Source organism: Ranitomeya variabilis, chromosome 4 (genome assembly GCF_051348905.1).
Source record: "Ranitomeya variabilis isolate aRanVar5 chromosome 4, aRanVar5.hap1, whole genome shotgun sequence".
In the NCBI taxonomy this organism is placed as follows: domain Eukaryota; kingdom Metazoa; phylum Chordata; class Amphibia; order Anura; family Dendrobatidae; genus Ranitomeya; species Ranitomeya variabilis.
In genome coordinates, this window is record NC_135235.1 from 500,545,738 (window position 1) to 500,572,625 (window position 26,888).

At 48.4% G+C, this 26,888-nt stretch overlaps 1 protein-coding gene across 11 annotated transcripts in view; it reads left to right on the plus strand.

Annotated features, from left to right (window-relative positions):
* The window catches only part of TRMT1L (tRNA methyltransferase 1L), an 88,795-nt gene that overhangs the window by 8,597 nt on the left and 53,310 nt on the right, over positions 1-26,888 (plus strand). For 8 of the 11 annotated variants that reach the window (XM_077252020.1, XM_077252025.1, XM_077252026.1 and 5 more), the window contains exons 4-9: positions 1,992-2,066; positions 11,151-11,213; positions 11,499-11,612; positions 11,726-11,787; positions 12,904-13,033; positions 26,323-26,434. In XM_077252020.1, the coding sequence (XP_077108135.1) occupies positions 1,992-2,066; positions 11,151-11,213; positions 11,499-11,612; positions 11,726-11,787; positions 12,904-13,033; positions 26,323-26,434 (556 nt within the window). The remainder of the gene's footprint in view (positions 1-1,991; positions 2,067-11,150; positions 11,214-11,498; positions 11,613-11,725; positions 11,788-12,903; positions 13,034-26,322; positions 26,435-26,888) is intronic. The other 3 variants (XM_077252028.1, XM_077252029.1, XM_077252030.1) reach the window with 1 other exon arrangement.

Here is a 26,888-nt window from a genome sequence, read left to right on the forward strand (position 1 = left end):
GCAAATATTTAGAGCCTGTAGAGCTAGGATTTAACCCTAGCCTACCTGGCGTTGCTACATAGCCTGTTGGATCTGCTGCTGGTTCTTCTGCTGCATTTGTACTAAATGCTTAACAAGTTCCTCCGTGCTTTCAGACTGCATTCACAATTCTATAGCTGCCTTTACCCAGGACATTGAATCGCCTGTGCTCTCTGGGACTTCACTCCCTCATTTCATCCACCAATTGTAGAGATCCATGCTCTCAGATGGGCATTAGTTAGCGTTCACACAGGTTTTGGATTCTCAGGTCAAAACAATGTGACGTTTATTTCCACTGGTTGCACAATACCAAAACCAAACACGGAATCCCTAGAGTTGTCCAGGCACTAACTAAACAAAATAGACCCTGGCTGCTCATAGATGACTGAGCTAGTCCCAATATGGCCAAACAAAAAGGCTGTTGCTCGTGGCAACCAGTGATATTTGCAGTCTGGTGCACACGACCCGTGCAGTCTCTTCTCAGAGAGAAACTCTGCTTTGTCTCTCTTCAGCCCCAATATAATCCACTCTGCTCAGCTTCCCCCAGCAGACTGACTTAGGTGCAAGTAATCAGAGCCTGCAGAGTTAGGATTAAACCCTGCCTGGCTTTGCTAATAAACGTATATAATTTTTATTATATTGTCAAAGGTAGGGTTAAATCTGTATATGTAGATAAATAATATACCGTATATACTCGAGTGTAAGCCGACCCGAGTGTAAGCCGACCCGAGTATAAGCCGACCCCCCCAATTTTGCCACACAAAAACTGGGAAAACTTAACAACTCAAGTATAAGCCTAGGGTGGGAAATGCAGCAGCTACTGGTGAATTTCAAAAATAAAAAATAGATACCAATAAAAGTAAAATTGATTGAGATCAGTAGGCTGTGTTTTTGAATATCCATATTGAATCAGGAGCCCCATAAGATGCTCCATACAAAATATACGCCCCATATAATGCTCCATACAGTTCATGATGGGCCCCATATAATGTTCCATACAAAATACACCCCATATAATGCTCCATAACGTTTGATGGGCCCCATAAGATGCTCCATACAAAAATATGCCCCATATAATGCTGCATAAAGGTTGATTATGGCCCCATAAGATGCTCCATAGAAACATTTGCCCCATATAATGCTGCACAACGGTTGATTATGGCCCCATAAGATGCTCCATAGAAACATTTGTCCCATATGCTACTGCTGCAATTTAAAAAAAAAAAAAAAAAAGACACACTCACCTCTTGTCCTAAGCAGGCGGGGGACACCTGTTCACCTGTTCCCGTTCCACCGCGGCGCGCTGCTCCATCTTCTGTGTCTCTGCAGTGACTGTTCAGGCAGAGGACGCGCACTAACCACGTCATCGCACCCTCTGACCTGAACGTCACAGTTAGAGGATGCAGAAGACGGAGTGGCGCGCGGCGGTGGAACAGGGACAGGTGAATATCGCAATGCTCACCCTCCCCCGTTATACTCACTCTCTCGGCGCGGTCCCTGGCAGCTTCTCTGAGCGCCGGCAGCTCTTCCTGTGTTCAGTGGTCATGTGGTACCGCTCATTAAAGTAATGAATGTGCACTCCATCCCTATGGGAGTGGAGTCACGTCCATATTCATTATTTTAATGAGCGGTGACCGCTGATCACGGGAAAAGCTCCCGGAGACCATCGGAGAAGCAGGGACCGCACCAGGAGCAGGTGATTAGGATGTGACAGAGAGACGGACTGGGGGAGAGGGGAGACAAACCAGTAGAGTTGACTCGAGTATAAGCCGAGAAGGGCACTTTCAGGCTAAAAAAAAATGGGCTGAAAATCTCGGCTTATACTCGGGTTTATACGGTATACATTATATATTTATATTAAGTATGTGTGAAAAAAAAAATTATAACAATTTGGGCATGTTTCTCAGTAAATTGATAGACTGACATAAAATGTGGTACTGCTGAATCTAAATGCACCTTTCTCTGTATCTTAGGTGAGACTTTTCAGAGTGAAGAGCCCTGCAGTAAGGTGCATGGAGAGATAGATTTCCCAGATCTAGAATCCACAGGTTTGTAATATTATCTTGCCTCTGCTGCATTCAGTCTTGGGGTGATAGTAATGAAGGCTGCATTTCTCCTACGCCTCATTGGGGGACACAGGACCATGGGTGTTATGCTGCTGCCACTAGGAGGACACTAAGTAGACAGAAAGATTAACTCCTCCTCTGCAGTATACACCCCTTCACTGGATACAATTTCAACCAGTTCTTGCTTAGTGTCTGTAGGAGGCACTTGGGTCTGTTTTCAGACCCCAACTTTCTTATTTTAGTTTTTAATTTTTATTTTTCTGTAAATTTTTATTTTTTATTCAACGGAGTGAAGGGGGCGACGGATCCTTTTTTATGGGACCCGCTCTCCCCCGAACCATCAACAGGCGAGCACGGCGAGTATACCTCCCCGTCCCTCTCCTGCGACGTATGGCGCACGGAAAGCTTGCGCCGGGGCAACGGTTCCTATACGGTCCCGATTTAACACCAGCCGGAGTGGAAGATGTGCCGCAAACCCCTCTGATCATTGAGGATGCCTCACTCTCCATCCCCATCCAGGGTGCATGGATTGAGTTCACATGTGAGAACGGGGAGCACCGCGACTGTAAGTACATTCACCCCTGCTCCCCCGTGTGCGGCAGTTGTGCGGCAGTTATGCGGTCCGGGTCCCTGGGAAGAGGCGCCGCCGGCCGGGGGTCGGCGGTGCTAGGCGGAGGTTCAGAAAGCTCCGTCGCGGCCGCACATCGCCGGCAGGCCCCAAAAATTTAGTCCCCGGCTTCTTCAGCCGGAGTAGGCCGCAGTGGATAAATCCCTCCCGCGTCCGTAGCTCCGCCCCCTACACCGGCGCTTCTCGCCTGGGACGAGAAGCGCCCTCCAAATCTCGGGGGCCATATTTCCAATATCTCTGCACGGAGCCCACGTTTCTACAGTGGCCTTCAAGCGCTCCACCGCCATATCTCTCCCTGGGGACACAGTCTGGACCGTGGGTAAGCTGCTTCAAGAAGGCTTAACCCCTTCCCAGCGTATACTGCCCGCTCTGTTCCAAAGGCACTATGTCTCAATCCAAGGAGACTAAAAAGGGTAACAAAAAGCACACAGTGTTTTTCACTGTATGTGCCACTTGCAATACGGCCCTGCCCCGTGCCCACAGTAGCCCACTGTGTGCGGCTTGTACCTTGCCCTCTGTGCAGCCGCCTCTTGCCGCCGCTGGTACTGTCGCCGATGCCGCAGCCGTCGACCCTGTAGAGCCTAGCCCCCCTGAGTGGGCGGCTTCTCTGTCACGATCTGTGGCTTCCCTAGCCAGGGCAATTGACTCCCTCAGGGGCCCCTCTCCAGGTCGGACCGCGGCGGATTCAGATGACGGTATGGATCCGTCCACCAGCAGGGGGCGTACCCGGTCACTTTCTATTCGGGGATCTCGCAAACGCGTTCACGTTTCATCCCCTGACCATGAGCTAGCGGGCCCTTCAGTACCGGCAAGCTCTGCTTCCCGGTCCCCTTCCCCAACCTCTGATAACTCTGAATATGAGTCCGACATTTCCTATGTTCAGGACTCCCCCTCCTCCCAGGAGTCTCTCGACTCTCTCATCGAGGCGGTCAACCAGACCCTTAAGGTGACTGAGGATTCCGTATCGGAACCCGAACACGTGGTGTCTTTCAAACGGACTAAACGTGTTCAAAAGGTCTTTGTCACTCACCCTCACTTTAAGGAGATTGTACAAAAACATAGGGATCACCCAGATAAACGTTTCATGGGACAAAAGTCCATTGAGGCAAAATACCCTTTTTCTCGGGAATTAATCAAGGACTGGCTGCAGTCTCCCTCAGTGGATCCTGCTGTGTCACACCTCGCGTCCAAGACCATCCTGTCTCTTTCGGACGGTTCCTCCGTTAAGAACCCCTCCGATCGCCAGATTGAATATCTGGCTCGTTCTGCCTTCGAGGCCACAGGAGCGTCTCTCTTCCCATCCTTCGCCACCTCCTGGGTGGCGAAGGCTATGGTCGCCTGGACCGAGACTCTTTCCTCTACCATCCAAGCCAGTGACTTACATCCGGAAGCCGGCATCCTGGTTAACCAGATAGCGCAGGCCGGAGACTTCATAGTCAACGCCTCTATGGACGCAGCCAATTGCGCTGCACAGGCAGCCGCCAATGCAATCTCCATCAGGAGAGCCCTGTGGCTCAGGGATTGGCGAGCAGATTCGGCTTCCAAACGTTCTCTAACAGCCCTGCCTTTCCAGGCTGGTCGGTTGTTTGGAGAAAAATTGGACCAAATGATCTCGGATGCTACCGGAGGGAAAAGTAAATTTCTCCCCCAGAAAAAACCTACCCGGCCCTTTCGGTGCCAGCAGCAACCTCCATTTCGGCCTTTTCGGCCCAATGCCAACTGGTCTTCTACGTCCTCTACCTCCGCATCAGGACGAGGTTCCCGCGGTGGCCGAAGCACCCAGGTCTCTTACAGACCTACTCGCAACTGGAGACCCAGGCCTAAACCACCCGGGTCTAAGGGATCCACATCCCATGGATCCTCTGCCCAATGACTCCTTGCAACAGCCGGTGGGCACCAACAAAGTAGGCGGACGCCTGCTCTTGTTCCGCCAAGCCTGGCTCTCAGTCGTCTCCGACGAGTGGGTCAGAGAACTGGTGTCCACCGGATACAAAATAGAATTTTCCTTCCCCCCCCCCCCCCCCCCCCCCCCCTACGCGCTTCTTCCAGTCTTGCCCTCAAAGGTCAAAAGCCACTGCGTTTCTCCAGGCAATACGGGCACTGCAAAGGGACGGAGTCATCATTCCGGTCCCCCTAGAACAAAGATTCAAGGGTTTCTATTCGAATCTATTCGTGGTCCCAAAGAAGGACGGATCACTACGTCCGATACTAGACCTAAAGCTACTAAACAGATTCGTGAAAATCCGGCACTTCAGGATGGAGTCCCTCCGTTCTGTGGTCGCGTCTATGGAAACAGGAGAATTCCTGGCATCCATAGACATCAAGGATGCCTACCTGCACATACCAATCTTCCCTCCGCATCAGCAGTTCCTTCGCTTCGCTTTTCGTGGGGAACACTTCCAATTTGTGGCCTTGCCCTTCGGTCTCGCCACCGCTCCCAGAGTCTTCACGAAGGTCATGGCGGCTGCCATGGCCATTCTTCATTCCAGGGGAGTGGTGGTAATTCCGTACCTGGACGACCTACTGATAAAGGGTCATTCCTACCCAGCGTGCGAAGAGTCCGTCGTTCTCACGGTGGATACTCTTACTCGCCTGGGATGGAAGATAAACTTCGAAAAGTCTTCTTCAATTCCGGCTCAACAGATCTCTTTTCTGGGGATGATACTAGACACTTCCTGCGGTCTGGTCATACTCCCTCAAGACAAGGTTTTGGCCTTGCGGCAGGGAGCTCAGAGTCTTTCCCGTCCAGTTTCCCACTCCATTCGTACCAGCATGCGAGTTCTCGGGCAGATGGTAGCTGCCATGGAAGCGGTCCCATTTGCGCAGTTTCACCTCCGTCCCCTGCAGCATGCGCTACTGTCGGCTTGGGACGGCAACCCGTCCTCCCTCGACCGCCGATTCATCCTGCCCCCACGGGTCAGGAAAACCCTCAGGTGGTGGACGCTGAAGTCCTCCCTAACCCAGGGAAGGTCCTTTCTCCCAGTACGGTGGCTGGTGGTGACCACCTATGCCAGTCTCTTAGGCTGGGGAGCGGTCTTCAACCATCACACAGCCCAGGGGCGGTGGTCCATTCAAGAATCTCGCCTTGCCATCAATATCCTCGAGATTCGAGCTATCCGGCTAGCATTGTTCCAGTTTCACCGCTTTCTGGCAGGTCACCCAGTCAGAATCCAGTCCGACAACGCCACGGCCGTGGCGTACATCAACCGTCAGGGCGGAACCCGCAGCAGGACGGCCATGCTCGAGGTGTCTCACATCCTTCATTGGGCGGAGTCAAACTATTCGCCCATCTCGGCGATCCACATTCCAGGTGTGGAGAATTGGGCGGCGGACTTTCTCAGCCGCCAGGGCCTCGCCGCCGGAGAGTGGTCCCTTCACCCGGAGGTCTTCCAGTAGATTTGCCATCGCTGGGGGACCCCGGATGTGGATCTCATGGCTTCCAGGATGAACAACAAGGTTCCTCAGTTCTTTGCTCGGTCCCTCGACCCACGGGCCCTCGGAGTAGACGCCCTGGTCTTGCCTTGGAGCCAATTCCGCCTCCCGTACATTTTTCCTCCTCTTCCCCTGCTACCGAGGGTCATCAAAAAGATCAGGGCAGAGGGGGGTGCCAGTGATTCTCGTCGCGCCAGACTGGCCGCGTCGGGCATGGTACGCCGAACTGGTTCAGCTGGTAGCCGATGTCCCCTGGCGTCTTCCAGATCGCGTGGATCTTCTTTCACCGGGCCCGATTTACCACCAGAACTCAGGGGCCCTGTCTTTGACGGCTTGGCCGTTGAGTCCTGGATCCTAGGCCAAGCGGGTTTCACTCCCAAGGTGTCCTCCACCATGATCAGAGCCAGGAAACCTGTTTCCATGCGCAGTTACCACCGTACCTGGCGAATTTTTTTCTCATGGTGTGATGCTCAGGGACGATCTCCTCTAGTATTCTCTATTCCTTCCATACTAGAGTTTCTTCAGTCTGGACTAGAGTCGGGACTCGCCCTTAGCTCCCTAAAGGGTCAGGTTTCGGCTTTGTCAGTCTTTTTCCAGAGGAAGATTGCCAATAGGTTGCCGGTGAAAACTTTTTTCCAGGGAGTTTCCCGTGTGGCGCCTCCCTACAAATCGCCCTTGGATCCGTGGGATCTTAATATGGTTCTCGGAGCTCTTCAGGAGACTCCCTTCGAACCGCTACAGGACGTTTCCTTGACCTTCCTTTCCTGGAAGGTAGTTTTCCTTGTAGCCATTACGTCCATCAGAAGGGTTTCGGAGTTGGCTGCACTCTCCTGCCGCCCTCCCTTTCTAATTTTTCATCCGGACAAGGCGGTATTGAGGACCTCTCCTACCTTTTTGCCCAAGGTTGTCTCTTCTTTCCACCTCAATGAGGAGATTGTTCTGCCTTCGTTCTGCCCGGCACCATCCCATCGTATCGAAAAGGCTCTCCACACTCTTGATGTGGTGAGGGCTCTTCGTCGGTACGTCTCGAGGACGGCTCCCTTCCGCACGTCGGACGTCCTGTTCGTACTTCCAGAGGGGCCCAGGAAGGGTTCCCCCGCTTCAAAGGCCACTCTGGCTAAATGGATTCGATCAGCCATTCAAGAATCCTATCGTGTCAAAGGTGTTCCTATCCCAGAGGGGATCAAGGCCCATTCTACTCGGTCGGTGGGCGCCTCGTGGGCCATTCGGCACCAGGCGTCAGCACAGCAGGTCTGCAAAGCTGCGACGTGGTCCAGTTTGCACACTTTTACCAAGCATTACCACATTCATTCTATCTCTTCTGCAGACGCCGCCCTTGGCAGGCGCATTCTGCAAGCGGCAGTTCCTTAAGCCGTAGGCCAGTGGTACATGGGGTATTAGCATATTGCTCCCCACCCAGGGACTGCTTTTGTACGTCCCATGGTCCTGTGTCCCCCAATGAGGCGTAGGAGAAAAAGAGATTTTTGTATACTCACCGTAAATTCTTTTTCTCCGAGACACTCATTGGGGGACACAGCACCCACCCTGTTAGCCTGTTTCTTTTGGCTTGTTGTTACTTCTTAGTTTTGACATAGTTTGTCTTTGTTCATGCTCCTACTGCTTTACTACCGAACTGGTTGAAATTGTATCCAGTGAAGGGGTGTATACTGCAGAGGAGGAGTTAATCTTTGTCTACTTAGTGTCCTCCTAGTGGCAGCAGCATAACACCCATGGTCCTGTGTCCCCCAATGAGTGTCTCGGAGAAAAAGATTTTACGGTGAGTATACAAAAATCTCTTTTTTGCGGATTATAAGACAAACCCCAAATTTTGAGGAGACAAATAGGAAAAAAACTGTTTTTAATAAAATGGTGGTGCTTCTTATAATCCACGCGTCTTATTGCTTACCGGGGGTGGTGGCTGCAGTGAATCGGGGTCCCTGCTGGAGGAGGCAAGAGTGGAGTGTTGCTGCAGGCCACAGGCTGGGATGAGGGGGTATTCGGATGTGCGGCGCTGCGGGGGTTCTGCCGACATTTTGTGAAAGCCCTGAGCCCCCGCACTTACATGGTTTACTATGCAGTGGACTCCAGGAAAATCTCCTGAGATCTTGTTGACGAAATCTCTATCTCCACTTGCACCTCCTCCGGCAGCCATTTTCCTGGAGTCCACATAGTAAACCATGTAAGTGCTGGAGCTCTGGGCTTTCATAAAATGTCAGCGGAACCCCCGCAGCAGCATACATCTGAACACCCCCTCATCCCAGCCTGCAGCAATACTCCACTCTTGCGTCCTCCAGCAGCGACCCTGGGACCCCGCTTCACCGCAGCTAGTAATGTATACCTGCATTATAAGACATACCCCCATTTTTGCCTCGAAATTTGTGGGGGAAAAAAGTGCGTCTTGTAATCCGAAAAATACGGTAACTCTTTTTCAGTGTGTGTCTGTTCATCTGTCCATAGATAGATAGATAAATATACTTCAAAGAAACTAAAACACTGACAATCACTACCAAACCTATTTATTTGCGGGTACAAGCTGCTGTGACTGTAAGATGCAGCAGCGCATTGTAAATGGTAACGTGTTCACCGCACCCTTTGGTCCATATGCATATTATACAGTCAGAGCAGACGACACCTGTTCACACCTGCTTCATTTTGTTCGGAGGGGCTGGTCAGTGTTTTTTTTTTTTTTTTTGTAATATACTGTTGGAGGTGGTGATTGTCTCCGTAGTTGGCTGAGCACTCCTCCCATCAGTCTAAGGCTATGTGCGCACGGCATCCGCGTACCCACCAAGGTTTTCCTAGACAAATCCACTTCGGTCTTTTCCCTGTACCTCCATCTATAAAAGGTGGACCATTTCCATACTAAGTTGCACTAAGAATGAACCTTGCTTCTTTTAACTGCTTTGGGGTTCTGAAACCTGAAACAGAGGTGAAAAAAGACTGAACAAGTGCACAGCAATGTAGTTTTTACATTTCTGTGCATAATGTTCGTTTAACAGCAGGTTTTCAGGCAGATTTCAAGCAGAATCCACCTGATCAAGTTGTCATGTGCAGAAACCTAGGGCAATTTTTAATTGGCATTGGGTTCTACCTGCAAGTTAAATTTGAGGGCTTTAGACCCGGGATTGGCATATCTAATAGAAATGGTTAAGGTATGTGCACAGAACGTATTTTTCAGGTCGCTACACTCTGTAAGCCGTCTTAAAAGAAATTATCTTCCAGTATCATGTAGATGAGTTGCGCGCCAGGGCCTAGGAGTCATGGTGGTGGTGACCTGGTCCGTGGCCCTGGGCGCCCAAGTAAAAGGGATAGTTTTTAAAGCGAGTTGTAAAGCAATAAAAGTTTGTGACGCCACCTGTGGTACTTGGTCAGGGGTGACCGACGCTGCTTAAAGGGGTCCTCTGGGGGTGATGGGACGGCAGCAAGATGGTATCGCTTCCCACAGGTGAAGCTGAGTCCCCAGGGCTCCCGGTGTGCTGTGCAGGGATGGTGTGGTTCCAGTAATAAACAGAGGACACGGGGTTGCAGTTTCTTTACCTGGTTTACTGTTGTAGACAAAAAACGATTTTACCATGACATTGCTTACTGTAACCAGAGGAGTTTGTGGAGGCTGTGAAGAAAGCACATACAATGCATAATAATGTTTCCATTAGTGATAACAAGTAATCCAATAACTTGAATGCTGTCATACATTAGCATAGTCCTTAGTCGCCAGGAAAGTAAATCCTTAAAAGGGGAATGGTATATCAGAAAAATGCGCCAGGATACAGCACGTCTGTGCCAGCAGAGTGGCGCTCACTAAATGCGGTGCCCCGTATGCTTAAATTGGAGACCAATCGTTTATTCCTCTTGTGGGACGTCCTGGTTATGATGCGCTTCCAGTAACAGCACTTCACGTGTTTTTGGCCTGATTGCATCACCGGAAGTGACGTGTGAATGGATGAGTGGCACCTCAACTCCCCATATTGGAGGGGAACCAGCACGTTATCTGCATCCATACGTGACAGGGAAGTGACCGGAACATGTCGCCTACACACGCCATATTGGTGGGAAACCCACAAAAATAAATAGAATCTCCCTCAGTGGATCCCCCAGTTTCCTGGCTCTTAACTAACCATTCTGTCTCATCCTCATTAAAGGAGCTCTGACACACGCTGATACTCTTGCCAAATCCGCCTTTGATATGCGGGCTCCACCAGGGTATCCTTTTGGATGTCTCTCCATCTGAACTGGCGGACCTAACGGATCAAATCGGTCATGCAGGGAAGTACCTTCTGACGGCTTCCCTTGATGCAGAAGCCTGTTGAGCCCCTGCAGCCAGCAACATCATCTATTTGCAGTCATGGAACACAGAATCTACGTCCAAAAAAGTCCTTAAGTCCCTAACCGGTCTCTCGTTTCAAGGTCTTTGTCTTTTTGGAGAGAAACTAGATATGATAATCTCAAACGCCACGGGTCATGAGATCACTCCTTCAATAGAGGGCTAAGCTCCCACCCTTCAGACTTTGCAAAGTTCAATTTTGTTTTTTTTCTGGGGTTTTCAACCCTGAAGAAAAACGGACAGGACAATTCGCTAGTCCATCAGCAGAAAAAGAGGCTTTCCTTCAGACCAGCTTCTTCCTGACATCAAGAACCCACCAACTAAATTCTACAACTGTATACCTTAAACAGAGAGCATTTATAATAGTAGGTGATTGAACTTTAATTAGGATTGCGTCATCATGGTGGAGTTGGTGTTTTTTTAATTGGTCACCCTATGGTGACGGGATACTGAAGGCTCAATAGACAAAATAAATGATGTAATAGCTTTTCTATAAGCCTGCAATTACCTAATTACAACCTTCTCTGAGTCTTGAAAACTAGAGCCACTCGGCAAATTTAAGCATCATATTAGTTTTTGGCACCACAAATAATTAGTTTTGCTCAAATGTTTTAGTCTCTGACCCAATTTGGCTGTAGAACAGTGTAATTGGATATTTGCTTAAACTCTCTGTTTTCTGTTTCAGGAAAGCACATATCTATCCAGAAGGAATTTTCTCACCTGGAAGCTTTAGCTGAACAGTGCGATAGTAAGTTATTGTATTTTCTTAGACTTTTAATTGTGCAGCCATCAGGTGATCGGCTTGTGTCGGGAGCAGTTGCCTTTCCCTGACTGGAGAAATGTAGTGAAAGGTCACACTTGTAATTGGACAAGTCTGCCAGGACACTGCTGCAGCTTGGTGGGGGCCATAGTTTGGCCACTACGGCATATGGACAGGGGTATCCTAAATGGAAGTGGTAGTGGCAAAGTGCGATAGAAAACGTATACAGCCTAAAGTGAATCATCTTTCTTTTTCATTCCTTATTTAATGTAGTTGAGAAGAAACCATGCCCTTTGTGTCCACAAAACAAATACAGATCCTGTCACATCAATAAGCTCATCAAACATCTGAAGAACCTACACTGGAAAGTCTCTGTTGAATTAGAAGGTGAGGGATTTTTATTCTTTTCATCTGTGTATTTTTTGGGGGGGCTGTAATTTTATACTTTTTTTTTTTTTGCACATTTTTACTAAAACAAATTGTTTCCATTTTCTCTATAGGCTACCGAATGTGCATCTGTTGTTTGCCTTGTGCACAGAATACAGCTCAAAATGAAAATGGGGTAATCCATGTTTTCTTGTAAGAGTTTGCAAAACCACACATTCAGGCTTATTCAAGGGAGCAGCTTTTCACAGATAGAATTCATACCATTCTAGTCCTTGGGGCTGTTCACATAGCCGCACATTTTTGCAGACTGAGTGGTTTACACAAAATGACGGAGACACGTTTGATTTGAGACGTGGGTCACTCTTACCAATGCAAGTCTGTGGAGCTTTGAAAAAAGTCAGATCGCACTAGGGTGCCATCCTTACACTTTCCCTTTTTTCCAGACTCTTTTATTTTTGATTCTTTTGGGTACGTCCTATGGTGACTCCCTGACTTTGATGCGGGAACTCAAGCCTTGCCTCTATCTTTACCGGCAAATAATGGCTGTGATAATCAGCCATCATGTGCCTCTAATAGCTCCACTCGCACTAGTTAAATACATCTACAGCATGCTGGCAGGAGGGCACGTCCTTATACATGTCCATCAGGGCTCCTGTGACGTCATTGCAGGGTGCCGGTGTGCTGCCATGACAGCCAGGGATCTGCTGATGACCCCCGTGCCTGTCATGACCGTACTCCTGTGAAAGCCGTTGCTCATATTCATAGGAGACTGTGGCATTGCGGTGTATAGTACAAGCAACCAGTTGTTCACAGGTTCTAGCCCCTTAAGGAGACTAAAAGATATAGTGAAAAGTTTAAAAAAAAAAAAAAAGCATCCGTTGTCTTGTGTTGTGTGTTTTTTTTTTTTTTGTTTGGTTTTTTTGGGGTTTTTTTTGTGCATGCAATGGTGTATTTAGCTCCTTTGGGTAATTCCTAATGACAGATCTCCTCCTTTAAAGGGCATTGTCACCTGGTTATTACTATTTGATTTTAGAGCAGTTGTTGAAAGGGCAAAGACCCCCGATACCTTATGTTACTTGCGATTCTGCTTACTGTAGTTTCAATAAAATCAGTGTTTTATCAGCAGGAGATTATCACTAGAGGTGATGGATAATTGATAATGTTTAATTTCTAGGATACCAGCCAAACCAGTGTGTAGAGATAACAGATGTAATCTCGCAGTTTTATGCCTGTTTCGTTTCTTTTGGTTATTGTGATTTGACAATTATTTACTTTCCTTATGATCTTTTAGGTGCCTGGTAAAATGAGTCCTCATTACCACTGTATTATATGCTCTTCAACTGTGGTCAGAAGAACAGAAATGTTAAAACACATAAAGCGACATGTTGAGAAAGGGGAGATCAAAGCATCATCATCATATGGTGAGAAACTGACTGTACCTATGCCAGGGTTAACACAACACACGTATTATACAGATGATTTGTGTATAGCCACATTTGGCTCTGTTCTCATGTCCAAATTTCTCATCGTTGAATGAATGGATGTATGAATGGAGTTCGTCCCTTGTATATTTCTGTGTCAGACAGAAGAGGGGGCCACTTTGATTTTTGAGGGTCAGTCTGAACTCCATTTATTTTTGTATCTTGTAAGAAAAAATAAAAAGAATAAAATAAAAAAAAAAAATATATATATATATATATATATATATATATATATATATATATATATATATATATATATACTCGAGTACAGTATAAGCTGAGATTTTCAGCCCCAAAAAATGGGCTGAAAGTGCCCCTCTCGGCTTATACTCGAATCATGGAAGGCGGGGGGGTCGGCGGGTGAGGGGGAGCGACGACTGTCACATACTCACCTGCTCCTGGCGCGGTCCCTGAGTGTCCCATGGTCTCCGGCACCTTCTTCCTCTGTTCAGCGGTCACGTGGTACCGCTCATTAAAGTAATGAATATGGACTCCACTCCCATAGGGGTGGAGCCGCATATTCATTCCTGTAATGAGCGGTACCAGTGACCACTGACAGAGGAAGAAACTGCAGGCTCCAGAGACCATCTGTCTGGGAAAAGCTGCCAGGGACCGTGCCGGGAGCAGGTGAGTATTTCATATTCACCTGTCCATCGTTCCAGCGTCGGCGCCGCTCCTTCTTCTGCCTCCTCTGCAATGACTGTTCAGGTCAGAGGGCGCGATGACATTTTAGTGTGCGCGCCGCCCTCTTCCTGAACAGTCATTGCAGAGAGAAGGGACGCTGATATGTGGCACATTGAACTGTTTGGAGCATTATAGGGGGCATATTTGTATATGGAGCATCTATGGGGCCATAATTAACTGCATGGAGCATTATATGGAGCATATTTGTATATGGAGCATCTATGGGGCCATAATGAACTGCATGGAGCATATTTGTATATGGAGCATCTATGGGCCCATAATTAACTGTATGGAGCATTATATGGGGCATCTTATGGGGCCATAATGAACTGCATGGAGCACTATATGGAGCATATTTGTATATGGAGCATCTATGGGCCCATAATGAACTGTATGGAGCATTATATGAGGCATATTTGTATATGGAGCATCTATGGGGCCATCATGAACTGTATGGAGCATTATATGAGGCATATTTGTATATGGAGCATCTATGGGGCCATAATGAACTGTATGGAGCATTATATGGGGCATATTTGTAGATGGAGCATCTTATGGGGCCATCATGAACTGTATGGAGCACTATATGGGGCTCCTGATTCAATATGGATATTCAAAAACACGTAACCTACCGATGTCTCAATTAATTTTACTTTTATTGGTATCTATTTTTATTTTTGAAATTAACCAGTAGCTGCTGCATTTCCCACCCTAGGCTTATACTCGAGTCATTAAGTTTTCCAAGTTTTATATGGCAAAATTAGGGGGGGGGCAGCTTATATTCGAGTATATACGGTGTGTGTATGTATATATGTGTATATATATAATATTAGCGTCCCACCTGCAGAACTTTTTTCTTTTCTAAACATCATGCACAACGAACAGGAAATAGATGGCCCCATATAAATAAAATGGGCCCCTCAGCTTCCACTTGACATACACTTAAGCGGAACAGGATCTGTCAGTCCGAAGAGTTAATGTAGGAGCAGTTGCACTCATGGCTATTCCATTTATATGGGGGATTGTGGGGTCCCACATGATCAGGGAATCTATCTTGTGGACAGGTGATAAGTTGTAATTGTGGGACCACCACTTTAAGGCCGGCGTCACACTGGCGAGTTTTACGGACGTAAGAGCGCAGAAATTACGTCCGTAAAACTCGCAAAATAAACGGCACAATTATTCTCAATGGGGCTGCTCCTATCAGCCGTATATTACGGTTCAGTATTATACGGCTTTCTACGGCCGTAAAAAATCGCAGCATGCTGCGTTTGTCAGCGCATTGCGCAAAAAAATCGCCAATGAAAGTCTATGGGGGCGAGAAAAATACGGATTCCACACGGACCTGCAGTGTGACTTGCGAGAAATACGCAGCGGTGTTAGTGAAAAGTCGGTAATTCAATTGCCGGCTTTTCATTTCTCCTGCACAAACCCGACAGGATATGAGACATGGTTTACATACAGTAAACCATCTCATATCCCCTTTTTTTTTGCATATTCCACACTACTAATGTTAGTAGTGTGTATGTGCAAAATTTCAGCGCTGTAGCTGCTAAAATAAAGGGTTAAATCGCGGAAAAAATTGGCGTGGGCTCCCGCGCAATTTTCTCCGCCAGAGTGGTAAAGCCAGTGACTGAGGGCAGATATTAATAGCCAGGAGAGGGTCCATGGTTATTGGCCCCCCCCCCGGCTAAAAACATCTGCCCCCAGCCACCCCAGAAAAGGCACATCTGGAAGATGCGCCAATTCTGGCACTTGGCCACTCTCTTCCCACTCCCTGTAGCGGTGGGATATGGGGTAATGAAGGGTTAATGCCACCTTGCTATTGGAAGGTGACATTAAGCCAGATTAATAATGGAGAGGCGTCAATTATGACACCTATCCATTATTAATCCAATTGTTGTAAAGGGTTAAAAAACACACACACACACATGATTTAAAAGTATTTTAATGAAATAAACACAGCGGTTGTTTTAATAATTTATTGCTCTCTCAATCCATTTCCAGGCCCTCACTTGGCAAAATAATAAACGCACAAGATACATACCCTCAGCTGAACCGTCACGTCCCACGATGTAATCCATCTGAAGGGGTTAAAATAATTTACAAGCAGGAGCCCTGCTAATGCAGCGGTGTGCTCGTGCTTGTAATTCCCCGGCGAATGAATGAAATGTAGGTCATTGACCTACATTTCCTTCAGTCGCGGTGATGCGCCCCCTGGTGGATGTCCTCATATGACCTGGAGCGTGGGAAAAAGTTCCCAGGCTGCAGTTCATGAGAACATCCACCAGAGGGCGCATCACCGCGACTCAATGTAAGTACAGATCCAGCTTTCCTTTCAGCACCCGGGGATTACAGGCACGAGCGAGTGGTTTATCGCAGCTCGTGCCTGTAATATTAGTTAACCCCTTCAGATGGATTACCTCGTGGTACCTGATCGGACATCAGAAGGTATGTATCTTGTGCGTTTGTTATTTTGCCAAGCGAGGGCCTGGAAATGGATTGAGAGAGCAATAAATTATTAGAACAACCGCTGTGTTTATTTCATTAAAATACTTTTAAATCATGTGTGTGTGTGTTTTTTAACCCTTTCCAACAATTGGATTAATAATGGATAGGTGTCATAATTGACGCCTCTCCATTATTAATCTGGCTTAATGTCACCTTCCAATAGCAAGGTGGCATTAACCCTTCATTACCCCATATCCCACCGCTACAGGGAGTGGGAAGAGAGTGGCCAAGTGCCAGAATAGGCGCATCTTCCAGATGTGCCTTTTCTGGGGTGGCTGGGGGCAGATGTTTGTAGCCACGGGGGGGCCAATAACCATGGACCCTCTCCTGGCTATTAATATCTGCCCTCAGTCACTGGCTTTACTACTCTGGCGGAGAAAATTGCGCGGGAGCCCACGCCAATTTTTTCCGCCATTTAACCCTTTATTTTAGCAGCTACAGCGCTGAAATTTTGCATATACACACTACTAACATTAGTAGTGTGGAATATGCAAAAAAAAGGGGATATGAGATGGTTTACTGTATGTAAACCATGTCTCATATCCTGTCGGGTTTGTGCAGGAGAAATGAAAAGCCGGCAATTGAATTACCGACTGTTCACAGATATCGCGCTGAATGAAATCTAAATACAGAATATATATATATATGTGTCTCAATGACATATATATACATATATATATATATATGCTGTATATATGTTTTCCCGAACATTTGAGCACATAAATCCATTAGATGTCGGTTTTGCAAGCCTGCGCGAAAATCTCGCAGTACGGATGCCATACGGATTACATACGGAGGATGCCATGCGCAAAATACGCTGACACACCCTGACTACGGATCATTATTTTGGGAACATTTCTCCGTATTACGGCCGTAAAATACGGACCGTATTGTCTTACGCCGAGTGTGACGCCGGCCTAAAAGTAAGTTTATCTTTATTGCACACACATGAATACATTGGGACTAAATACAGTGGTGTGAGTTATTCAAATCACAATTGGAAATATAGTTAGTAAATGTGAAATAGAGCAAATTTGTGGTACATATTCTGTTCCTTGTTCCCATCTGCTATATGAATGTGATCTGTAGTGCAGACATGTTCTCTCCGACATTCTTATAAGAGAGATTTTATGTTGATGTTAAAATGTATTTTCTTGGATCCTTCAATGGGGGACACAGGAAACCATGGGTGTACAGTGCGGCCACCAGGAGGCAAACACTTAGAATTATAACCTTAAAGACAATCTGTCTGCAGGTTTTTGCTACTCCATCTGAGAGCAGCATGATGAAGACAGAGACCCTGAATCCAATGATCTATCACATAGAAGCAGAGCTGAGAAAGCTAGCCCCGCCCACACCAGGCTCTCTATGTACATAGCTATAAACAGTGAGGTGCTTATCACAGAAGGGGTGGAGTCGGATGATTAGGTCCATGTGCCTGATAGTCACAGCAATGATAATCACCAGGTGATAAGTCAACCATACAACACAGCTGGATATGTGACACATTGTTGAGTTCAGTGTTTTAACCCCTACAGCAGGCTGTCCACAGATTACATAGCAAAAGACTGCTGACAGATTCCTTTCAAGGGGAATTTGTCAACACATTTGAGCAATTTAATCTATTAATATGGTATTGTCTTCACTTTTGTACTCTGCTCAAGTGCTGGAAAGTCACTGTAATGCTCACTCCCGATGTTCTCCGGGACGCAGAAAAGTTGCAAATGACTTACTATGCAGGGTGGGAGGATGGAAGTCGGGAGTGTACCTTTACTCTGTACCGCAGATCTCTGGGAGAAGTTACAGTGAATCTCCTAATGCGCGGGCTTTCCGCCCTCACACAGGGAAATGGTGACGGGAGATGAATAGAAAGATGGGCTAATGAAGCGAGTAGCCTGCGTGGTCTTCCATGCAGCATCCGCCCCAGAGGCTGGAAGAGGTCATTTACATACAGAAATAAAAGATTATTTTTCTACAAGAACAAATCTGCTATAAGACTCACAGGGAGGACTCTTTTCAGCATTCTATAGCCTGTATGGCCACATGAATAGGTCAGATCGCTCAAATGTGGTGATAGATTCCCTTTAAGAAAGTTGGCTCCTCCTCAGCAGGCTACACTCACCTACTGGCAGTTGGGCTATTCGGCTTATCTTAGTGGCTCTTAGGAGGCAGACATGGGTCCATTGGTGTATTTTTTTTTTTTTTCTGTTTCTTAATTTTCGCTACTCTTCTCCTTGGTCAGGGTAATGGAGATAGTTAGGCCTCTCTGTTTAACCATCCCAAATGACAGAGCACAGTTCTGCCAGGGTCCATGCCCCTCCTCCCTTAACCCATCAGGCTCTTGCACGGGCTAGTGTACTGCTATGCAGCATCCCCACTCCCTCCTTCTGATCCCATAAGGATTCCGTGACTTCTGATCCCTGAACCATCCCCCAGCATTTTTCCGCTCCAGGACTGGTAGGCTGCTGGCCGCTGGGAACTGACGCTGTGACCTCAAGCAAGGCTTTCACCCTCTTTTTTTTTTTTTTTTGTTCACTTTGTTCACTGGTGCAAGTTTCATGAGGCCACTCCGTTGTTGTTGTGTTTTTTTTTTTTTACGTTTCTTCTCACAAGCCTGCAGTCGGGTCTTGAATGTGGCTTAGCCCTCATCTTCCTCAGGGGTCAGGTCTCTGCTCTATCCATTCTTTTCCATAAAGATGTGGCTTCAAAACATTATATCTGTTCCTCTTTACCTGCTTCCCTTGGATTCCTTGATCTGGTGCTTAGCACATTACAGTGTCTTCCTATTGAACCTATCAAGCTTTTCTCCTACGCCTCATTGGGGGACACAGGACCATGGGTGTTATGCTGCTGCCACTAGGAGGACACTAAGTAGACAGAAAGATTAACTCCTCCTCTGCAGTATACACCCCTTCGCTGGATACAATTTCAACCAGTTCTTGCTTAGTGTCTTAGGAGGCACTTGGGTCTTTTTTCCCAGACCCCAATTTTATTTTAATTTTTAATTTTTTAATTTTATGTAAATTTTTAATTTTTTATTTAACGGAGTGAAGGGGGCGACGGGTCCTTTTTTTTTCATAGGGTCCGCTCTCCCCCGAACCAACAACAGGCGAGCACGGCGAGTATACCTCCCCGTCCCTCTCCTGCGACGTATGGCGCACGAAAAGTTTGCGCCAGGGCAACGGTTCCTATTTGGTCCCGATTTCCCCCAACCCCCTCCAGGACCCTGCATTACAGCAATGTAATCTGGAGAAGAATGCAGTCCGGAGGGGATGTTGTGCCGCAGCCCCCCTCTGCTACAGCAGCCTGATGCATCAGGGGCCTCTCCATTCCCATCCAGGGTACATGGATTGAGTTCGCATTCTCACAGAAGCGCCTGCAGACCTGTGAGAACCGGGACAATGGCGGCTGTAAGTACCTTCAGGGGACTCTCCCCTGCTCCACCTTAGCGGCAGCGATGCGGTCCGGGTCCCCAGGGAGAGGCACCGCCGACCGGGGGTCGGTGGTGCTCGGCGGCGCTCCGTCGCCGCACATCGTCGGCAGGCCCCAAAAATTTAGTCCCCGGCTTCTTCAGCCGGAGTAGGCCGCAGTGGGAAACATCTCCTCCCTCGGCCGTAGCTCCGCCCCCTACATCGGCGCTTCTCGTCTGGGACGAGAGGCGCCCTCCAAATCTCGGGGGCCATATTTCCTCTCTCCCTGCACGGAGCCCACGCTTCTACAGCGCTCCAAGGAGAACTCCTGGATAAAGAACCGCCATATCTCTCTCTGGGGACACAGACAGGACCGTGGGTAAGCTGTTTCAAGAAAGCTTAACCCTTTCACTGCGTATACTGCCCGCTCTGTCCCTAAGGCACTATGTCTCAATCCAAGGAGACAAAAAAGGGTAACAAGAAGCACACAGTGTTTTTCACTGTATGTGCCACTTGCAATGCGGCCCTGCCCCGAGCCCACACTAGCCCCTTGTGTGCAGATTGCGTCTCGCCCTCTGTGCAGCCGCCCCTTGCCGACGCCGGTACTGATGCCGCAGCCGTCGACCTGGTAGAGCCTAGCCCCCCTGAGTGGGCAACCTCTCTGTCACGATCTGTGGCTTCCCTAACCAGGGCAATTAACTCCCTCCGGGGCCCCCCTCCAGGTCGGACCGTGGAGGATTCAGACGATGGTATGGATTCTTCTACCAGCAGGGGGCGTACCCGGTCACTTTCTACCCGGGGCTCCAGAAAACGTGTTCACGTTTCATCCCCTGACCATGAGCTAGCGGGCCCTTCAGTACCTGCAAGCCCTGCTTCCAGGTCCCCTTCCCCAAACTCGGATGACTCTGAATATGAGTCCGACATTTCCTACGTTCAGGACCCCCTCTCCTCCCAAGAGTCTCTCGACTCTCTCATTGAGGCGGTTAACCAAACCCTGAAGGTGTCTGAGGACTCCGCATCGGAACCCGAACATGTGGTGTCTTTCAAAAAATCTAAACGTGTTAAAAAGGTTTTTGTCATTCACCCTCACTTTAAGGAGATTGTACAAAAACATAGGGATCGCCCAGATAAACGCTTCATAGGACAAAAGTCCATCGAGGCCAAATACCCTTTTTCTCGTGAATTAGTCAAAGACTGGCTGCAGTCTCCTTCGGTGGACCCTCCTGTGTCACACCTCGCGTCCAAGACCATCCTGTCTCTTTCGGACGGTTCCTCCGTTAAGAATCCCTCCGATCGCCAGATTGATTATCTGGCTCGTCCCGCCTTCGAGGCCACAGGAGCGTCTCTCTTCCCATCCTTCGCCGCCTCTTGGGTGGCTAAGGCTATGGTCTCTTGAACCGAGACTCTTTCTTCTAACACCAGTGATTTACCTCCAGAAGCCAGCATACTGGTTAACCAGATAGCGCAGGCCGGAGATTTCATAGTCAACGCCTCTATGGACGCAGCCAATTGCGCTGCACAGGCAGCCGCCAATGCAATTTCCATCAGGAGAGCCCTGTGGCTCAGGGATTGGCGAGCAGATTCGGCTTCTAAACGTTCTCTAACAGCCCTGCCTTACCAGGCCGGTCGGTTATTTGGAGAAAAATTGGACCAAATGATCTCGGATGCTACCGGAGGGAAAAGTAAATTTCTCCCCCAGCAAAAGCCTACCCGGTCCTTTCGGTACCAGCAGCAACCTCCATTTCGGCCTTTTCGGTCCAATACCAACTGGTCTTCTACATCCTCTACCCCCGCATCAGGACGAGGTTCGCGCGGTGGCCGAGGCGCCCAGGTCTCTTACAGACCTAATCGTAACTGGAGACCCAGGCCTAAACCTCCCGGGTCTAAGGGATCCGCATCCCATGGATCCTCCGCCCAATGACTCCTTGCATCATCCGGTGGACTCCAACAAAGTAGGCGGACGTCTACTCTTGTTCCGTCAAGCCTGGCTCTCAGTCGTTTCCGACGAGTGGGTCAGAGAACTGGTGTCCACCGGATACAAAATAGAATTTTCCTCCCTCCCCCCTGCACGCTTCTTCCAGTCTTGCCCTCAAAGGTCAAAGGCCACAGCCTTTCTCCAGGCAATACGGGCACTACAAAAGGACGGAGTCATCATTCCGGTCCCCCTAGAACAAAGATTCAAGGGGTTCTATTCGAATCTGTTCGTGGTCCCAAAGAAGGACGGATCACTACGTCCGATCCTAGACCTGAAGCTGCTAAACAGATTCATAAAAATCCGACACTTCAGGATGGAATCCCTCCGTTCTGTGGTCGCGTCTATGGAAAAGGGAGAATTCCTGGCATCCATAGACATCAAGGATGCCTACCTGCACATACCTATCTTCCCTCCGCATCAGCAGTTCCTTCGCTTCGCCTTTTGCGGGGAACACTTCCAATTTGTGGCCTTGCCCTTCGGTCTCACCACCGCTCCCAGAGTTTTCACGAAGGTCATGGCGGCTGCCATGGCCATTCTTCATTCCAGGGGAGTGGTGGTAATTCCGTACTTGGACGACCTGCTGATAAAGGGTCTTTCCTACCCAGCGTGCGAAGAGTCCGTCGTTCTCACGGTGGATACTCTTTCTCGCCTGGGATGGAAGATAAACTTCGAAAAATCTTTTCCAATTCCGTCTCAACAAATCTCCTTCCTGGGGATGATACTGGACACTTCCCGCGGTCTGGTCATACTTCCTCAAGACAAGGCTTTGGCCTTGCAGCAGGGAGCCCAGCGTCTTTCTCGTCCAGTATCCCACTCCATTCGCGCCAGCATGCGAGTTCTCGGGCAGATGGTAGCGGCCATGGAAGCGGTCCCATTTGCGCAGTTTCACCTCCGTCTACCTACTGTCGGCTTGGGACGGCAACCCGTCCTCCCTCGACCGCCGATTCATCCTGTCCCCTCGGGTCAGGAAGACCCTCAGGTGGCGGACGCTGAAGTCCTCCCTAACCCAGGGAAGGTCTTTTCTCCCAGTACGGTGGCTGGTGGTGACCACCGATGCCAGTCTCATAGGCTGGGGAGCGGTCTTCAACCATCACACAGCTCAGGGGCGGTGGTCCATTCAGGAGTCTCTCCTTGCCATCAATATCCTCGAGATTCGAGCTATCAGGCTAGCATTGTTCCACTTCCACCGACTTCTGGCAGGTCATCCAGTCAGAATCCAGTCCGACAACGCCACGGCCGTGGCATACATCAACCGTCAGGGCGGAACTCGCAGCAGGACGGCCATGCTCGAGGTGTCTCACATCCTTCATTGGGCGGAGTCGAATCATTCGCCCATCTCGGCGATCCACATTCCAGGTGTGGAAAATTGGGTGGCGGACTTCCTCAGCCGCCAGGGCATCGCCTCCGGAGAGTGGTCCCTCCACCCGGAGGTCTTCCAGCAGATTTGCCATCGCTGGGGGACCCCGAATGTGGATCTCATGGCTTCCAGGATGAACAACAAGGTTCCTCAGTTCCTTGCTCGGTCCCTCGACCCACGGGCCCTCGGAGTAGACGCCCTGGTCCTGCCTTGGCGCCAATTCCGCCTCCCGTACATTTTTCCTCCTCTTCCCCTACTACCGAGGGTCATCAAAAAGATCAGGGCAGAGGGGGTACCAGTGATTCTCGTCGCGCCAGACTGGCCGCGTCGGGCATGGTACGCCGAACTGGTTCAGCTGGTAGCCGACGTCCCCTGGCGTCTTCCAGATCGCGCGGATCTTCTTTCACAGGGCCCGATTTACCACCAGAACTCAAGGGCCCTATCTTTGATGGCCTGGCCGTTGAGTCCTGGATTCTAGGCCAAGCGGGTTTCTCTCCCAGGGTGTCCTCCACCATGATCAGAGCTAGGAAACCTATTTCCATGCGTAGTTACCACCGTACCTGGCGAATTTTTTTCTCATGGGGCGATGCACAGGGACGATCTCCTCTAGTATTTTCTATTCCTTCCATACTGGAGTTTCTTCAGTCCGGACTAGAGTCGGGACTTGCCCTTAGCTCCCTAAAGGGTCAGGTTTCGGCATTGTCAGTCCTTTTCCAGCGGAAGATTGCCAATAGGTTGCCGGTGAAAACTTTCTTCCAGGGAGTTTCCCGTGTGGCGCCTCCCTACAGGTCACCCTTGGATCCGTGGGATCTCAACTTAGTTCTCGGAGCTCTTCAGGAGACTCCCTTCGAACCGCTACAGGACGTTGCCTTGACCTTCCTTTCTTGGAAGGTAGTCTTCCTAGTAGCCGTCACGTCCATCAGAAGGGTCTCGGAGTTGGCTGCGCTCTCCTGCCGCCCTCCCTTTCTAATTTTTCATCCGGACAAGGCGGTATTGAGGACCTCTACCACCTTTTTGCCCAAGGTCGTGTCCTCTTTCCACCTCAATGAGGAAATTGTTCTGCCTTTGTTCTGTCTGGCACCGGTCCATCGCATCGAAAAGGCTCTGCACACCCTTGATGTGGTGAGGGCTCTTCGTCGGTACGTCTCAAGGACGGCTCCCTTCCGCACGTCAGACGTCCTGTTCGTACTTCCAGAGGGGCCCAGGAAGGGTTCTCCTGCTTCAAAAGCCACTCTGGCAAAATGGATTCGATCAGCCATTCAAGAATCCTATCGTGTCAAAGGTGTTCCTATCCCAGCTGGGATCAAGGCTCATTCTACTCGGTCGGTAGGCGCCTCGTGGGCCATTCGGCACCAGGCGTCAGCACAGCAGGTCTGCAAGGCTGCGACGTGGTCCAGTTTGCACACTTTTACCAAGCATTACCACATTCATTCTATCTCTTCTGCAGACGCCGCCCTTGGCAGGCGCATTTTGCAAGTGGCAGTTCCTTAAGCCGTAAGCCAGTGGTACATGGGGTATTAGCATATTGTTCCCCACCCAGGGACTACTTTTGTACGTCCCATAGTCCTGTGTCCCCCAATGAGGCGTAGGAGAAAAGGAGATTTTTGTTTACTTACCGTAAAATCTTTTTCTCCGAGCCACTCATTGGGGGACACAGCACCCACCCTGTTAGCCTGTTTTGGCTTGTTGTTACTTCTTTGGTTTTGACATAGTTGTCTTTGTTCATGCTCCTACTGCTTTACTACCGAACTGGTTGAAATTGTATCCAGCGAAGGGGTGTATACTGCAGAGGAGGAGTTAATCTTTCTGTCTACTTAGTGTCCTCCTAGTGGCAGCAGCATAACACCCATGGTCCTGTGTCCCCCAATGAGTGGCTCGGAGAAAAAGATTTTACGGTAAGTAAACAAAAATCTCCTTTTCTCTACGCTGGCTTTCCTAGAAGGTGGCATTCTTGAATGCTATCACTTCTATCAGGCTAGTATCTGAACTAGCACCTCTGTCCTGTCGCTCTTCTCAATTCTTCTCCTTCTAATTCAGCTGAGAAATCCTGACACCCATTTGGATTTGATCAGCAGGGTGTTGTCACTACCTGATGGTGACAGATTCCTTCAGATGTTCAGGTTTCCTGCTTCATTCCTGAAGGCCCTCATTGAAGTCACTCTACTTCTAAGGCGACCATTGCCCGCTAGATTTGCTCTGCCATCCCGGAAGCTTTTGAAGCAAAGAACAAAGGGCCCATGCCAGGGGTGAAGGCTCATTCAACTTGTGCATTGTGGCTTTCTGAGCTGTCCGTCATCAGGCATCGACCTTGCAGCTTTGTTAGTCTTTTACTTGGTCTTACTTCACACTTTCTCACAATTCTACAGGGTTCATCCACCTTGACAAATTTGAGCTTGGGCAGAAAGGTGCTTTGAACAGAGGTTGCTAGAGTTGCCTTCTGAGGGGTTTCGCCATACACATTCATATTTATTCCCTTCTCTGGGGAATGCTTTGGGACATCCCATGATTTTCTGCATCTTCCAGTGAAGTTTTATTTTTTCCTGCAGCTGCTCGTCATTTCCAGTCATCGGGGGTGGGGGGTTGGGGAGGTTGTTAGACACATCTCACTACACAGTGAGCGCAGCTGTAATAATTCCCATGCTGTGAGCTCAGGTTATAGTGAGCAGTAACTGTAACAGCTTCCTGCACCGCACTGATGAATGGAAGTGAGTGGCTGCAGGGAGAATGTAACTTTATTTTCCCTCTGTAGTCACTGCTCCAGTAAGATATCCTGGTAGAATTTAAACACTATTTACTGGCAAATTACCACTATGTCTGCAGGTAAATGATGTTTTTTGGATGCTACATGTACTGATATGTATTGTACAAGCTATTCTCTGGTAAACTATATACTATAGAATTTTTCTTTTTTTTTTTTCTTTTTTTTTTTTTTTAACACGTCAGTTTTAGGTTTACATTTTTTCAAGTTAATTTTTTAAATATATTTTTAAAAGTGATAAGTTGGAGCAATGTTTATCTATCTAGGGCTCCAAATGTCAGGAGTCATCAAGCAGTAGCCTTGTGTCTGCAGCATTATTAGTGCATAGACTCTGCAGTAATCCCATAAGATCCCTCTTTGAGCCAGTTATACAGTGTATTCCAGTGCAGGCCGGCAAACCGTCCTGATTGTAATAAATGTTTCTAGTTTATAGTCTTATTGGCCACATTTCTGTACAAATAGTCAATTTTTCTGTATCTGAGTGCTTCATATGAAATATCTTTGCATTTGTTTGTTTTTCCAACACTCCAACAGGAAGACCACAAGAAACCTTAAAAGAGGCCAACACTGAGATTCAGGTTCTTCCAAATTTTACCACTCCACAGGCATCCAGTACTTTTTTTAATCCTGTAATGAAAACTAACAGGTAAGACTTTTTGTTCACCTTTGGTTTATCCAGCGTGTCAATAACTTCTGCATATTTTAAAAAACTGACCGTCACATTCAAAGAAGTGTGAACAGGTGCTGAACCCAGAGTCACCAACTCATGTACTTAAAAAAAACAAAAAACAAAGGCTGCCTTTTTTTGTTTGTATGTACTGTATATGAGTTGGTGACTCTAGGTTCAGCACCTGTTCACACTTAGGCCATGTTCACACAGTGCGTTTTTTACCGCGGAACCGCGGCGGTTTTGCCGCTGCGGTTCCGCAGCTGTTTTCCATGCAGGGTACAGTACACTGTACCCTATGGAAAACAGGACACACTGTGCACATGGTCCGGAAATTTAAAAAAAAAGCCGTGCTGAATAGCTCCCGGAAAAAAGAAGGAGCATGTCAATTCTTCTTCCTGAACCGCAGCGGTTCTGCACCCATAGACCTCCA